At 44.5% G+C, this 16,712-nt stretch overlaps 1 protein-coding gene across 14 annotated transcripts in view; it reads left to right on the forward strand.

The window, feature by feature from the left end:
• Positions 1–16,712, forward strand: part of BIN1 (bridging integrator 1) — a 102,011-nt gene that overhangs the window by 29,722 nt on the left and 55,577 nt on the right. For all 14 annotated transcript variants that reach the window (XM_067299248.1, XM_067299249.1, XM_067299250.1 and 11 more), the window contains exon 2: positions 14,461–14,541. In XM_067299248.1, the coding sequence (XP_067155349.1) occupies positions 14,461–14,541 (81 nt within the window). The remainder of the gene's footprint in view (positions 1–14,460; positions 14,542–16,712) is intronic.

Below are 16,712 nucleotides of genomic sequence, written 5' to 3' on the forward strand. Positions count from 1 at the left end.
CTGAAAATCCATCTGTTTTCCAAAGAATCATTTAATCTCTGGGAGAGAGAATCTTGCAAGGTTAAAGACTGCAGGTGCAAGGCTGCCTTTCTCCCACTTTGTAATAGGATACAGTTGGGGTGGCGGGCTTAAAAACAAATGTTAGTTCTTTGTGGCACACATCTGAGTGGGTGATGCGAGTGAGCTGAATTCAGGCTCAGTTTAGTCTGCTCTTGTGTAGTATTCTGCAGACCAAGTGAGGCTGTAACATGAAGTGGTGGTGTGTGGAACAGGGCCTGGGGGAGCTGCAGGTTGCTGACAGTTCCTCTGGTTATTAATGGCCATAGCAGAGGCTCACAGGTTCTGAGAATAGACTCTGCATTTGCTTTAAAGGAGACAGCTGACAATGGTGTTTGATATAGCAATATATCTCTGCCTGTCTTTTGATTGACAGTGACACAAACTCGCTCTCCTCCCAGCCATGGCTTAAACCCACTGACATTTACAGCAGAGCTAACTTCTCCAGTCTAAGTTTAGATGATGATTTTTGTGTTTGTCTAATAAGATAAAAAGCAGGAGAAGACATCTGCAAGTAAAAATGGAACAGGAATTCCAATTCGTGATCAGAATCTGGAAGAGGGAGGCACGCAAGTGTTTACATGGTCTGTTTGCTGTGGATCCTTGTTTAAGATATTCAGGTGGTGAAGAATTATTACCCTCTTTGACACTTTTGTTTTCCTCTCTGGAAATACGCGGTAAATATCCATAACTTGGGGGCTATTTGTTTGGGTTGTCTTTTAGGGGGAAGGGTGTGGGGGGCAAGCTGCACTTGGAGCTGGCTGGTAGCCTTAGCCCCACCTTTGCACAGCTGATGACACATTTGTGGGTGTATGTCCATAAGCCATCTGGAGATAGCATGTGATCTTAGCTGACTGCTGAGATTTCAGTTTCCGTGCATCCGTGTTACATGTTACCCTTTAAAAGGCTTATCCTGTTGGTGAAACCCCCCAGAGGGAGAACCCCTTCCCTCCCTCCCTCCCCTCCCACAGCAGCCAAGCCCAGCAGAACAGAGCTGGCAGTGCGATTCTCAGCCCTGCCTTAAAGAGTCAGCACTGTCGGCCGAGTCTGTCCCATTTGGTCCCGAGCATGTAGTGCCAAAGCACTGCGTGAGTGAGAAAGCAGGTCCTTGTCCAGTGGTGGCTGAGCAAGGGGTGTCCTGAGCCTTTCCGTAACTTTAGGCTTTTGAATGGTGGTTGAGTGGGAATGGCTTTCAGTCACTATCACTTTGAAGCCTATTTCAGATGAACAACCTAAAAGGGAATGGTTTGTTTTGTCTCCTGCTATGTTGTTGGGTCTGTAGAAGCATGACTTTCTTCTGATGCTGTCTTTGCCAAAACCTGATCAGGCAACCGGTCGTATAACCCAGATAGAAATAACTGCTTTTTAGCCGTATCCCTCAGGGTTAGACACTGTATATCCTCCACTAGATGCATGAGGGATTTGCACCTGTGTTCTCCTGGCATCGTGATGAAAAATGGACTCTGAAAGCTGGCAGAGCTCAATCTTCCATGAAAATCATGAGCATATTGGCCACATGTTTCAGGAGAGCCCACCTGTGACTTCAGACAGCACTCACAGAGTTACTTAGGCAGAGAGATTTGATGGCAAATACTGTCTGGAGAGGCCATCCGCACAAGCCAGATAAACCTATTTCAGAATAACTCTAGCATATTTAGAAAAGTGATTTCGGCCATCCATTGTAGGGAGGGAAGCTTCTGGTTTTGGCCCCTTTCCCTTCTGAATGAAGGGCAAAAGTATTGCCAGGGCAGAGGGGCTTGATTGCATCAGCTTCTTCAGGACCCTCTGTGTCAGCAGTCCACACGTCGGCGTATTTACCTTAGCTCGCTTTCAAGTTCCTTGTCAGGAACAATTGAATACTTGCGATAGGTGGGAAAAGATTGGCTGGAAAGGGTTTTCTTTTTCCATTCTTTTTCCTCTGTTTCTACTTCCCTCCTTCCTTTCAAGCTTGCAAAGCTACGCTTATATAAGCAGTGCTAGGAATGTTTTAAACTATCACTTGATATCTGTCAAGTGAGCTGCATCTTTTGTCTCCAGGAGACCTGGGGATTTTCAATTCTGTGTGCTTTGCAATCCTTTTGCCCTTTGCTATGCCAGACACATGGTCCAGACTCATTCTTGTTAGTATGATTATGTACTGCAGCAGTTCCTCAAGGCAAAACCCCAGAGTGAAGATCCCACTGTAATCAAGTGACTCTGGAACAAGAAAGACCTCTTGCCTTGAGGTTGCATGCAGTGAGCTGTGATGCAAGCAGACTGGGCGTGCAGCCTCATTGATGCGGTAATCATGACTCCTGGCTGCCTGGATTTGGGATTTTCTGGGATGTGGTATACTGGTGTCCCATCTGATTAAAGAGATTTTTCTGAGCCACGTCATAACGTGCCTTCCTGTTGCTCTCTGTGCAATATTCTACGGCACTGTTTTAAATGATTACCTTTGCATTGTTTCCTAGCCCTGTTTTTAATGCTGATGTATGGTGCATAGCAGGAGTAGAAGCAGGACTGAAGGTCTTTTAACAGACCCCCTATTGAGTTACAGTGACAGTGTTTCCTCAGTGTGCCTCTCCTTTGGGAATGACAGCTCATGTCCACTTGTCTGTAATATATTCAGCATCTGTCGCCACCCTTCCAGCCAGGAGCTGAGCGGAGAGCCTTCCTGTCCAAGACTGGTAACTGAACTCTGAGACTGCTGTCAAAAATAAAAGCTGCTGAGCTCAAATCAGATCTGGTTATCTGAGAACTGGGAACTGTGTGAAGGGCAGAAGTGACTGAGTTGATAAGTAGGAGCACTTAATGTTTTGCCTTGGTTGGAAGATCTTGATGTGAAGGTTTGGGAGGGAAGGGTGAACATGAAAAACTACTGTCCTTGAATTGCTGTGGCTTGTACCTTGCTTCCCTGGGGGTGCTGAGAGATTCTATCATTAATGAGAAGTGTTTTGGAAGGGTGTTCCAGGTTTGAGGATACAGCAAACTTAATGCTGCTGCTCTAGCATATGAAGAACCCTCTCTCCTGCACCCTGTTCTGAAAAAGGAGGGGGGGGGGGAAAAGAGAGAGACTTCTTTAATTTGAAGCTCCTCTTTCATTCTCTGGGTTTGTGTGCTGGATTTGCAGCTACAAATGCTCAGCAAACTCTTCTGTCTGGTGCAAGTGTGAGAGCTCTTTGGCACAGCACTCTTTCTGCCCTGTAGTGATGATGTCAGCTGAGGGACTCCCCAAGATCAGAGCTGTGGTAGATGAGGTAGGCTCTTTAGGCTGGCCTTTCCCATCATGACCCAGAGTATCAGATGTATCTTCTGCCACATAAGAAAATGATGAGAAGTCTGCGCAGTACCATCAGATGGGAAGAGGGGGGCAGCTGAACTTGTCATGCCGTCACCTGCTACAGGAGCACATGCGTGACTGGTGACATGGCAATAGCATCGCCTTTCACGCTGTCAGTAAATCCGTGCCTGATGTAGGGAGGACAGTGAAGTGTGAAAGCCCTGTTCTCCACAAGTGTGGCATCAGGCACTATGTAATTTGTATGTACCTGATAATTATGTTAGGCATCCTTGTGTCCCTTGCCTTTAGATTGTGCTTTGGGGAGGAGAGTCTGAAGAGTTCTGGATCTGACCTTTGGAGCAAAGGAATTGTTTGCAGCCAAGCAGTCCTGACTTAGTCTTTCCATGGTGCCTTTCCACTGAAGATTTCAAAGCTTAGCATCCATCTTGCTGATAGCTAGTGAGAGCAGAGCAAACATATCTGATGTGGATGTACTCACAGTAGATGTTGTAGGGAAGAGAGGACTTGTGCTTAGCAACCTTTTCTTAAACTCTGAAGAAAATCTGGGGGCTGGCCCTATGACTTAAAGTATCTGTTGACTTTTTCAAATGTCTTTCAATGGTTGGCCACCTAGAGAGCGTTATTGTAGGGTCTTTCATAAAATAAGCCTTCCAAGTTTAACACTCCTTGCAAGGTAGTTTAGTTTTTTCTTTTCCCAGGACAGCTAATAAAAAATACTGGCCATCCTACTGTTTGGGGGAGCAATTCTATCTGTGATTTTGTTCCACTTAAAATGTTACATAAAATAATTAAAAAAAAAAATAGTAGTGTGTTTGTGGTGTAGTTCTTAAATATATCCCAGGGATATTTGGAAGGTCTGAGTTTTTTCCTTTAAAACTTAAATGGATCCATTTAAAAGCACTATGAGCAAGTTTTTTCCTTAAAGCACTATCAGGCATAAAAGTGAGGGAGCACATATAGAACTTGCCTGTTTCCCCAAAGAGTTTGTTATTTATGGGCTTTTTGCCAAAGCAGATGCCATGCAGAATTGGCTGAGCCTCTGGGTTTTACTTCCACTTGAATGTCATCTTTATCTCCTTCTTTAGTGAGACTGTATGAGGCTGGAATTAGTGCACATTAGCTGCACTGTACTTCCTGTGCCTTTTGGTTTCAGAACTCAGATTCCATGCCTCAGAGAAAGGATGGTTCTCAGCTTTCCACAAAACGGCAATGTGAATCCATCAGCCTTGCTGAGATGTAGATGTTGTGGCCTAGTTTCATGAGAATTAGAGTGCTGAGCCTTAGGAATGAAGTGAATGACTATGAACTGTTTTTAAAGCATCTCTGTACTGGCTGGGTATCTGTACAATGCTCATGAAACTGTCTGGATGTCAATATGCTGTGAGTCCTATGTAAGAGGTGGAATAAATCATCTGTTAATTCTGGTTCCTGATGATATCCTCTGGGAGCTTGGAGAAAGTACCAAAAAGAAGAGGTTTAAATCAGTAGATGATCTTTCCTTCTCAAAGCAAAAAATACCAAACTCTCTACAGTCCTTTTGGCTCGTATTCCCTGTAGTAAAGGCAAATTTCGGAAACCTCTGTGCATTCATTCACGTTTTCACTGATCAGATGCTTCTCATGTGGAATGCAAAACTGTTTGCAAAGTAGCTGTAGGAAACTGCAGAAGTGTTACAGGGAGTGTTTGGTGGAGGCAGGACGGGCAGCTGATAGGTTTAACCTTGGCTTCCTCCCTATTCAAGTGGTGTGGGTTTAACCTTGGCTTCCTCCCTATTCAAGTGGTGTTTGCCAAACAGTGTTGAATGTGTGAGGTACTTATATGGTCAAAGATGGGAGGATAAAAGGACTCTCTCATAGTAGCTTGAGAGATATTGCTCCTGTAACTGTAAGCATAAAGTTCAGAGAACGAAGAGATGGCAAATGTTGGCTTGTTATTCTCGGAGTGCTCCATACGGTGTGGTAGATTAAGGAAACAAAGGAGTGCTCCATGCCTAGGAGAGAAGAGGATGGACCATGGAAATCAGTGAGCAGACAGCCACTTTGGAGCCACCCTGCTTCTTGACCAAAACCCCAGTTCCCTAGTGGGTACTAGCTAAAATGCAAGCTGCAACCATATCTTGTTTTGTATTTATTAGATGTGCCAACTGACAGTGGAATCCCAGTGCTTAGACCTCTATGCAAGTGTGCTTCCAGGTTTCCCATAAAAAATATGCCCATAGTTAGATGCAAAGAGAGGAAAGCAATTTATTAGTTCCTTAGAGACTGGAGATTTCAGTCTTCTCAGTGGGTTTTTAACTTACTGTTTTCAAGATATGATTGTATACTTAATCTCTTTGAATATGAAAATTTCACCTTTTGGAGGAAAACGTTTTGCTCAGGAGATGGTGGAGCAGGAATGAGTTAAACGGAACATATTCACCTTCATGCTTGGTCCTAAACAGACAGAAACTTGTGCCAGCCAGGTATGAAGCCCTTAGTCTATCCTGTTGTGCTGCCCCTTTTCCTTCCTTCCTACTCTTTCTTTAGGTTATTTGTTGACAATACGCTATAGTTAGACAGTGTTAGCAGATCCTGGTAACCCAGGCTTCCCAGAGAGAGTGGTGTTAAGGCAGGGAAATGTCAAAGCCCAATTTAGAAAAGAGATTTGATCACAGAATGGAAATTGAAAGCAAAGCACTGAGCACTTCCCTCAAACAGTTGAGTACTGTAGGTAAGACAGGAATGGGATGGGGGGAACCTACAGCAGGAAAACCAGAAACAAAGGGGTCCTGTTTGTACTGATCCTTGGAGATGTCTTGCTGAGATGAGGAATGGACTCAGCAGATATTATTGCAGTTGCTGAGGGAGTAGTAGAGATGGAGGAAGAGGTAATTTCGGTGATGAAAATCATTCTGGCCCTTGCCCTAGTGCAGGAGATTGACTAGGGATTCTGATCCTGTGTACCCAGTTCCAAGAGGGCTCTTCAGGTTGGACATAGAGCTGCCTGCTGTCATGGAAATTTCAGCTCACAAAGCAGGACAGCAGTTCTCCTGGCATAGCATGTAAGCTAACCTCTTGGGCTCCAGGTGCAGGTATAGTCTGAGATCTGCTAGACTCACAGAGTGACTGTTGGGGGGAAGGAGAGTCTCTGGATGCTGTGCACACTTGGTAATTTCGCTACCCTATGTTGTGCCCCAGCACCATTCCTTATCGTTAGGCTGTGGGGTGGGCATGGGAGACCAACCAATGTGGGGAGCTAAAGTACCCAGATCTTTCTCCCTCCCCTTATTTGCTGTCCCGTATGTGGGCTGAACATGTCTGAGAGTAGGCCTGATTCTATGGTCTTAGAATGCTGAATAATGATGTGAATAGCTGTGCTATAAGTAATGAGAATCCCTTGGTCAACAGCCTGTAGCTTGAGAAGAGCCCCCAGAGTGATCCAAGCACTGGAGGAAGCACCTTAAGAGTGAGGGATTTAAAGAATTTGCTTGAATTAGTTGTCTTCATAATGAAGATCATGAAGTAATTTTAAGTACCTTCACAGAGTACAGAATGAAAGTATGAAATATTTTTTGTGATGCTGCTATTGTAAGAAAGCAGAATGATATCCTCCCTGTAATATTACTGATTTACATGTTTCTGACCTTGGTTTTGAGCATTTGGAGATGTTTTAGTGTAGCAGCTAGCTCACTTTTGACTTAGCCTTGAGGACTGGCTGACCATCATTCCAAGTTACCAGACTTGGAAAAAGTCCTGTACCTGCTGTGCTTATTTCTACATCTTTCTTGTTTTTCACTTGCCTTGCAGAGATCAGAAACAGGTATATTCATAAGAGATTAGCTTTAGCCTGGTGAAGCTTGTTGCCTTGAAGTCCTTCTGAGGCTGTTACAGAGAAGGTTTCTCCAGAGAATGATTCAGAACAGCAAAATGGGCTCCTGCTTTTTCCTACTGACTATAAAGTGAGTGAGGAGGATGAACCTTATGAAGTCACCCGATATGACCATCCTTAGTCATATTAAACTCAAGAAGCGTGTCCTAAAGGTGCAGTTCATGGTGAGACTGCTCTTTTGTAGCTATCAGAGACAGTCATTTGGGATGAGCTTTCAAGGCAATGCAGTGGGACTCTTGCTCCTAAAGATATTTTGCAGAATAGTGCCACTCAGGAAAGGTAGCAGTGACATGTGTTTCTTTGATAAGCTGTACTTGCTATTATGACTTAGTCATGCTTGGATATATGTTGCACTTTGACAGTGATGTGGAGGAAGGAATGAGGTCTTTTGGGGGAGGTTATTTGTTCAGGGGCCAGGAGATTGAGCTTCTGTTGCTGTCACCTTCAGGATTTGGGAATACCAGCTTTGGAAGGACCTTACAAGATCCATCCCCTGGAAGAGTGGAATCAGTCCCGCTTAAATCACTCCTGAGGTGCTTGTATAAATTCTGTCCGAAGTCATTCAGTAGTGAAGGATCTCCATCTCTTTTAATGCTTTAAATTCTTCACTGTTACCATGTCTGTATTTTTGTGGTGTTGAAATCTCAGAACATCCAATATGGCCACAGAAATTTTTTTTTAGGTGTTGGGTTTCTTTTCTTAAATTTGGTTTTAGAGTATGGCCAAGCAGGCACACTCTCACAGACTTTTCTTGGAGAAACACCTTTGAAAATCAGAAACAAGGTACCTTGAGCTGAGCACGGAAAAGAGAACAATGTGGTCATCTCATTTCTTAGTACCTCTGTTTCCCATTTGCCAGCTGGAGATGCCAGGGATAAATCTGTTCACTCTGTGACATGCTGAAGAAACACTCCTCTTCATAGCTGGATTGATATGACACTTGGACACAGATTCTCCAGGTCACACAGGAAGTCTCTAACAAAACCCTGATTTCCCAACTCATGGTCCTATGACTGAGGCAATGTCCTGTCTTTGCAGGCTTTATTGAATCTTGTTCAACAGATAAGAGAACAAGTAGTGCTCTGTCTGCACTAAGTGAGGAGCTGCCCTTTCCCCATCTCTGTGATCCAAGGGTCTTGCTGATTGCTCAGCCCCAGGAATAATTTTCTCAATTTAAAATGCAGTGTTAAGACATTTGGAGTTTCTTCCTCTCAACCCCCATCTGCCTTTGTCCGCTTGTTTCAAAGAAAGACTTAATTGTGCTACGCTTAGATGAGGAGAACCAGGCTGTCTTCCAAATGGACCTAGAGGCAGGAAAAAGGGCAGCAGAACATGCCCTATTCCTGGGGAGAGTCAAAGGGGAAGTAAGCCTGCCACTTCCATTCTTGTTTCTCTCCCTGAGTCCGAGTGGAAAAAACAAATTGTTCCATGAGCACAAATCTACTTCATTGAGTAAGTCACATTTCATTTGGGCAGAGAAGAAACCAGGCTTAAACAGCTTATGAAATTTTCTTTGTTTTTATTTTTTTAAGCTGTGTTGCTTTGTGCTTTCCATCTGATTTAGGTACTGTTCTCTTCTCCCTCTCTTCCCAGTGTAATGTTCTCCATGGAAGAATGAGTTGCAGTATGAGATCAAAGATTTGTTTGTTCTGTTCAGCTTGCTAATTGACCCATTGACATATGCCACTCTGGCAATTCAAAATTAGTCACAGTATTTACTGCCTCTTTGCCCAGTTGGTAGTTGGAGGCTCCGGAGAGAGCTGGAGATACTGCCCTGGGATTAGCAGATACAGTAGGAGTCAGAGGCATTTGTGAAGGGAGCAGAGATGAGGGGATGGAGGGGTTTAGGAGCATAAGGCCCATATCCATAGGGTGTGACCGCAGCTCCTCTGATACAGTGGAGAGTAAGCTGTGGACCTTCAGGACTCATTCTTTCTGGTTGTGGGCTTAACTCCCACTTCCTCAGGACTGAACCACCCTAAATTCAGGTGTTTTGGATCCAAATTTAGCTCCATTTGGGATCTGAAAGTCAGATTGACTTCTTGCTCATCACCAGCATTTTCTAAACTGACCTATGGCCTGGATGACCCTTATGCCATGAAAACTGGAGTTTTATTAGGTTACTGGTTCATGTAGCGTGCCTGTGTGGGGCACGCTGAGAATATTCAGGTTTTCAGGGCTCTTACTGTGGGCTGCATTATACAGTTGGAGTATATTTTCCTATTAGAAAGCAATAAATATGAATCCCTTAAAGCTGCTTTTTAGAACAGAGCAGGGCTGAATTTTAGTTTGTCTGATGCTGCTGCTTGGCACTAGCTGTTACTATGTTGTCAAAGTTTTTGCTCTTAATGGTGATGGCTGTTGTGCGTCAGAGAGGTTGTTGGTCACAGAACTAATATCCTGTCTGTGTGTCAGGTGCGCAAAACAGAGCACAGGAAACTGCGCTGTGCTAAGCAGTGCAGGGGTTTGCCTCTTGGGAATGCTTCCTGCTACCAGGATAAAAGAGGTTAAACTGCAGACAGATGAGATCACTCCTTTTGAATCCTCCTACAAAATAATGTTTTTCAAATAACACCCAGTCATCTTGTGAATTGTACCCTCTTGATTCTGGGGATTACCTGTAGCTCAGATTTCCTTAGACAAATTTTCTGTGTTGCTGAGAGAACTTATAGTTTTCAAAGGCTATTGCATGCCTTTACGTCTAGCAGAATGCCAGATTTCTGTTAAAGAAGAATTTCCAGATTCCTCTGTCATTTTATCTGTGGTATCTCACTTCCCTAAACATATCAATTCAAATCTTATTGCAAATAGTCCTACCTGCAACAACAGGATTACAAATACATTCCTGATGTGAAAAGAGTGTGGGTTCTCTTTTGGTTTTGTTTGTTTTGTTTTAATAACAGTTAACATTAATGCTTTTAACATTTCTGTCAAACTCTGAATCTCCTTGTTCATTGTTGCTTTTATTTAAACAAAGGGAAAACTGAACGGAGTTTTGGCTGTGTTTGGAGACACTGGAGTGCTTAGTCAGGTGCCTGTGGTCCTAGTTTGCCAGAAACACGGAGCACCTGTAGGTCTAGTTGATAGTCAGGACAGATCTGGGTTCTGAGCAACACTGCAAACCAGTGTTTAAGTGCTTAAATACATGTTAGGTCCCTGAAGCAAAAAATGTTGGCTGGGGTGACATCCCCATCATGTCATAGTGAATCTTTGGGTGAGCCAAGATTAGAACCCACAGCAATGCTGGAGTCTTAAGCTGAAATCCATCCCATAATGTGTTTTGTTAAACTGCCTCATTGGTACAAAGTATTCCTTCCTTCATCCTAGCTTGCACCTTCTGCTTTCTTGAAATGGTCACTTTCCTTGTGCAGGGCTAGGACTTCTCAGGTCAAGGGCAAACCAAAGAGCCTAGCCATGGCTGCTTCTTAATCCTTTAAATGCCAGATCCATACCCACTGCCTGGTGTGGTTTGCCTCCAGACAGCAGCTGACAGATCACACCCTTTCCAATCTGCCCTGAGATCTGGGAGCTGTGGTGGGGTCCTGACTCCTACCCGGATAAATCTGCTCCATTAATAGCTATCAAAGAGCCTGAAGTTTCCATCCGAACTTTATCTGGCTTTGCAATGAGCTGGGGGATTAAAGACTGTCACAGGGGGAAGGGAGGGGAGCAGCCGTGGCTCACCCGGAATAGCCTGACCTATGACGGCACTTGCCCAGCCTGGGGAGAGGAGTTGTCCTGTGAGCTCATGGGTTATTAGCAGAGTGAATGGACATGCCTGCAGTCAACAGCACACCCAGGGCCATCTGCTCCATCCCCATATGGTTTTTGGGGTCTGGAGGGACCCATTAGTACAACTTGCCTGTGTGGGAGCAGGGAGCAGGTTTGAGGGCCAGCCTTGTGGAGCTATGACTTTAAACTGCTCAAATGACTTTTGGATTAGACCTATGGGCTGGTTCCATGGGGCAGAGTTGTGTTTTGGGGAGAGCTGTATGCAAAGATAACCCGCTGCCAAGCTGCAGCGCGGAGCTGCGGTCTCTCCACTGTGTCATGGGAAGGAATGAGGGGGATGATGGGCTGTGTGGCTGGGACTTGCATATAATAGGGCCTGTGTGTGTGTGGCGGAGGGGGCACAAGCTCTCACATAGGAGATGAAGAAAATAGAGGGAAGTCAGAGCATTTCTCATAGTCTCTCTCTCTTTCTCTTGTTACGTGTTTTGTTTTCCTTGCCTTGTTTCTCTGCTAGCGTCCCCCTACTCCTCTGTTTTACCTGCCCCATCTCCCCACTGTGGGAAATGTGCAAGGTTTCTTTATCAATTCCTTCCCACCTCATTGAGCTCCTCAGCTGAGTGTAGCTGTTCCCGCAGAAGTTTTTTTTCCTAGAGCTGGGCAGTGAATTCCCAGAGCTCTTGGGAATGCCAGGTGTTTTGCAGGACTTGTGCAGAGCCCCTCAGCATAGGGGAACAAGATTTTTCCAGCTGGCTGGATGATCCCAAACTCTGTCTGTTTGTCCCCATTAGAAGCTGTGGAACTGCAAATCGGCTTCCTGGCCACATGGGAAGCAGGCGTGCGGGCCATCCCAATGAACAGTCTGTGGGTACTGATCAGTGTTTTATACCCAGAGTCTGTTCTAAACCTTTGACCTCTAGCAACATACTCCAGATTCCTTTTGAGTTAAATGGTCTCCTTTCCTTCCCTCCAGGCCTCAAAGCATCATGTTGTCTCCTGATTAGCCAGACAGATGTATCACCCCATAAAAAGCTCCTTTTTATCTGCAACAATTCCATTGATCTTCGTATTGGGAACTTCATTCCTCCTTGGAATTTGCAACTTCCATTCTTGCTGAGTATCGCTGATGCGTGCTTCTGTTGTGTTGGTTGTCGTCTTGTGCCCAACATGTAGAAAAACCATCCTTTAGACGGCAAATCCTTGCTCCATAGGTCTGGTAGTCTCAGGGAGTACAGTTGAACATCTGACCTTTGAGCAACATCTTTTCTGGCAGTGATTCACCATACCACCTGAGAAAGATGAAGTTGGGCTGAATCCTTTTCACCTCTTGGAATGGTAGAGAAACGTGTAGCCCCATCAACAGCAGTGGACCTGTGGCAGGCACTTTCCTTCACTGGAGCAGAGGCACCACTGGCTGTTGTACAGGGCTTTGCCTGTCCAACCAACGTTGCTTTTCCTCTGCTCTCCAACAAGCTCCTGTGTGCCAGGAGTTGAAGAGAAAGAAGTGAATGTTCATGCTGTATGCATCCAGCTACCGCCTGCCAACCAAGCACGTGAGGGACTTGTAGCTACAGTGTTTATTGCTATCATTTGAACTGCAGAGAGTTGTGCCTCTAACTTTGGAGGTTTTTGGATCAGTCCTTGATTACGAGCAGGGCAGCGTTCATCTGTATGTGTCAGTTTTTTCCTCCCCATTTTGCTGATCTTGAAAACCTCAAAGATTCCTGGAAGTGAAGGGAGGATGTTGAACAGAGGGAGAATGAAAATGAGTGGCTCCGTCCTCAGTGCCCAATCCCAGCCTAAATCCTAAATAAATAGACTCATGAGCCAGGTGCTAAATGTCTGCACTGATTTATCATGCCTAGCTCTAGGGTGAGTTACTGCAGCCAGGAATGAGCCAGGAAATGTGTTTGCTTATATGGGGGAGAGGAGAGTTCAGATTGGCTACAGAGAGATAGCACAAATATCCTTAGCCCTGGCCATGTGATAAAATGAGAGTGTGGCAATAGATGAATGACATCCTGTTGACTGGACCTTCTCAATGCCCTTTTGGGAACAAAAAAAACAAAAAACAAACCCAAACTGATTCTCACCCTGCAGAGAGAAAATCCTCCTTACATCTTCTGAAGAGATCCACTTGTGGCAATGGGAGTTGGCAGAAGTTGCTTTGGGTGACTGTTGTGGCTGCCTGGTAGTCCCTTGGAGTGGCTGGTCTGGGGACAGTTACTAGTGGCCTTCTTGTAGATCTGATGGTGATAACCTACGCCAGCTTCTCCACCTTGGTAGTCCTCTCATTAAGAGGGACTGAGCGTGATGCTTGAGACATCTGTGGATGAAGGCCTGCTGCTGAAAATGACTTCTGTTTTTGCAGTGCTATCTGCCCCTCTGGCAGCCATGTGCTTCCTTTTCAAGGTTTTCCCTCAGCACCCTTTTTAGCTCCCTCTAGCTCTCCAGAACCTCTTGCAAGTGAGGACTGAGTGGATTTTTCTATATTTTTACTGGCCTTGGGAGACGAGGCTTTATTTTGAGCACGGTCAGCTTTTATTTTTGCTTAACAAAGATGTTGTTCATCAAGCATAACCAGCTACAGTTTGCATCCTTGTGTCCCTGCTGCTAGAGTTGCTTGGGGCACAGCAAATAACTGCTGCCCTCCTCTGCAGCTGTACTTTGCCTCACTCTCTTATGATGGACCTGCCTTCCTGTCCAGAAAATGAAGGGCTTTGTTCAAAGCCCTTGAGCTGCCCACTTAGCTGTACAGAGAGATCATTAAAAGAGAGCTGTGATTAGGAAAGTAGCCTGATAAGGATTTTATGCGGGCTGTGGGGAGCTGTGCTGTGCAGAGAGGCTGTGAGAGGGACAGGGCTGGCTGCCCTGACACTCTCGAATGTGACACTCGGAGTGGGATAGACTCATGGCGTAAGATCCCAAATTGCTTTCAACAGCCAGCTTGTGCCAAGCCTGTGCATAGTAGGAAAAGGAAGAAAGAAGGTGGGACTTTCCCTGCTTCAGCCACCTTCTCTTTCTTAAGAAATCGCTGAATGGCTTTCCATGTTTGAGGCTAAACAGTCGAGCTGTTCCAAGACCAAAAAATAAAAATAAATAAATACTGTCTGGACCAGAGTCTAGCATTAAACCAGGATGAGTGTAACCACACAACAAAAGGCATTAGGAATGTGGTTTGTTTCTTGTTAGTCCAGGAGATGAACAACTGTGTCAGTATTGCCTTGCTTGCAGGCTGTGTTAGTGTTAGTGTTAGACCAGTGAAGGGCAAATATGGGTCATGCTCTTCTGTACCGCGAAATACAACAGGTCTGAGTTCATCCTGACTCATCTCTGAGCCCTTTTTTCAAACTGTGACTCGGTGGAGAAATATTCCAGAAATTCTGAGTGCAGGAATAAGGGAAACTTTTTAACCTTTCTTCTTTCTGCCTCATGAGCAAAAAGCTGCAACTTTTCACAACTTCATTTCTGCTTTGTAATATCTGTTTTTTGAAATCTCCTGTCTTTTTCCTCTCTTTCTGCAGGTCCTTCAGAAGCTTGGGAAAGCAGATGAAACAAAAGATGAACAGTTTGAACAGTGTGTGCAGAACTTCAACAAACAGCTGGTAAGATAATTGGAGATATGTAATTACACACTGTTTCAATATTAGTTCCCAGTTGTCTGCTGTAGTATGCAATTAAAACCCATTAAGTTAAATGAGGCCATAGTCATATAGAAGTGACCTACTACTCTTAACTCACTTATGTTCACTTATGAGAGATCACACTGATGTCTCTTTCAATGTGCCTATCACAGAGTGAGTGAGAGTGTATGTTAGAAAATAATACTTGTTCTAGACCCAAGGTTAGCAAAAAGAAATATTTCAACCAGAACACTTTCTTCAGTTAACAAATGCTTTGTAATGTGAATTCTTCCTGCTGGGCTGGAAGTGGAGACACAAGAGCAACATTGTGTCTCTGAAAGATGGATAGGAGGAGAAACTGATTAGAAATGGAAAATAAAATGGAGCAGGACAGATTCACTTTCCTAAACATAATGAAAGGCAAAAGAGAAACAAACAAAGCAAATGATGAAAAGGGAACGTACTTTCAGGGCTGATCAAGCTCTAAAACTAACTTACTCTTCCATCCTTGCACGACCACAGTGTCAAGCCTGAGCCATTATTCTTTTGCATGTGTGCTTCATCCCTATATTTTGGCACACAAGTATTTTTACAGTGTAGCCTGTATTTTTTTTCTTTTGCTTAGACAGGGGTAGGATTATATCTTGAACTGAGTGTGTTCTGTACCTGGAACTTTCAGCCACTGAAATGAGGGGAAAAGGTTACTTACTGTAGGGGATTTTCAGAGCTGGCTGTGGCTAAGGTGGTGTTTGATGTTAGGGGAAGTGTTGCTTGTCTGTTTCCTGGCAGGGAGTGCACACCAAAACTCAGGTGGTGCTAGGAGTGGGAAAGGCAGGGAAAAGAAATCCTTCAGACCCTTTGTACCCTGACATATTTTGGGCCTTTTTCTGGAGCTGTTAATGGCAGCTGCTTCTCATCTGTTAAGACTCAGCAGATGTGATTCTGCTGTGTCCCAAAACCAGCTGAGAAGGGATTTACCACAGCTGAATGCAATGAAAACCTTTCAGTCTAACTTTGAGATATGACTAACTGGAGCTGACTATAGGTTCCTGGAGACTAATGCTCATTCTCTTGGCAGTAGTAGTAGCTGTTGTTTCAGAAGTGCGTGCAATGTCTCTATAGCATGTCTACCAATGATGTCCCCTTGCACATGGAGGAGTGCAGTTTGGCTTCTTTCTGGAGACATGACGTTACCAGGTGTGTCTTTTCCATATCATTATGCAGGCTAAGCATCAGCAATCAGGAAATGGGCAGCCATTTTAAGAACAAAAACTGAAAAAAATCAAATCCAAACCTCTTGATCTGGCTGTCAGCAATGATTTCCCCCTCCCCCCCCCCCCCCAATTTCAAAAGCCGGGAGTTCCATGGTGCATTGAGAAGCCTAGTAAAGAAGCACTGTCTCTGTACCCCCCTACAGCTGAATTTCTGTTCTTATCTTGCGGGGTAGTCCATGAAATAAAATCTGCAAATGACTTATCAAAGGAACCAGAAGCTACTGTGCAATTGCTGCATGTGGTCTGTTGGTTTTGCTTTGGCCCTCAGTTCTCTTATTGCTAACAAAAATTTAACAATGTCTATTACACAGGGAAGGTCATAAGTGCGAGTTGGTTGGATTGTTAAAATGTCCAGGGCTGAGGAGTTGTTATGATGCTAAACAGGCTTGGAAAGGAACTTGAGCTGTGTGTGTGTGTATATGCACATACATGCTCTTTTTTATTTTTTATATATATATATATATAAATAAAATGTGTGTATGGTAAGGAAAGGCCACAGAAATCTCTCACACAGCTATATGAAGTGTACTGTAGTTGGAAACATAAGTCTGGAGGAAAGCTGATCTTTTGCTGTAGACTTCTTACAGAGTAGTTGTTCTCTGGTATTGGCTGGGATGTGACTGGAGGGTTATTACAACAGGAGGAAAGCTTTGAAAAGTATCCCAGGGGCATTGGCCTTGTTTGTTCAGTTGATTAGGGTCTCCTCTGACTCTGATGACTGTGTTGGGCTGCTTTGACAAATGTTCATGTGTGGGCTGTTGGCGAACGGAGGGCAGGCCTAAAAATGGTTCATTCATCTTCAACCAAGGCATCTTGTGGTTCTCCCAAATGGTGGTTGAGTGGACACAAGGGAAGGCATTGCACTTTCCAGATCTTCAT

This window comes from Apteryx mantelli, chromosome 6 (genome assembly GCF_036417845.1).
Source record: "Apteryx mantelli isolate bAptMan1 chromosome 6, bAptMan1.hap1, whole genome shotgun sequence".
In the NCBI taxonomy this organism is placed as follows: domain Eukaryota; kingdom Metazoa; phylum Chordata; class Aves; order Apterygiformes; family Apterygidae; genus Apteryx; species Apteryx mantelli.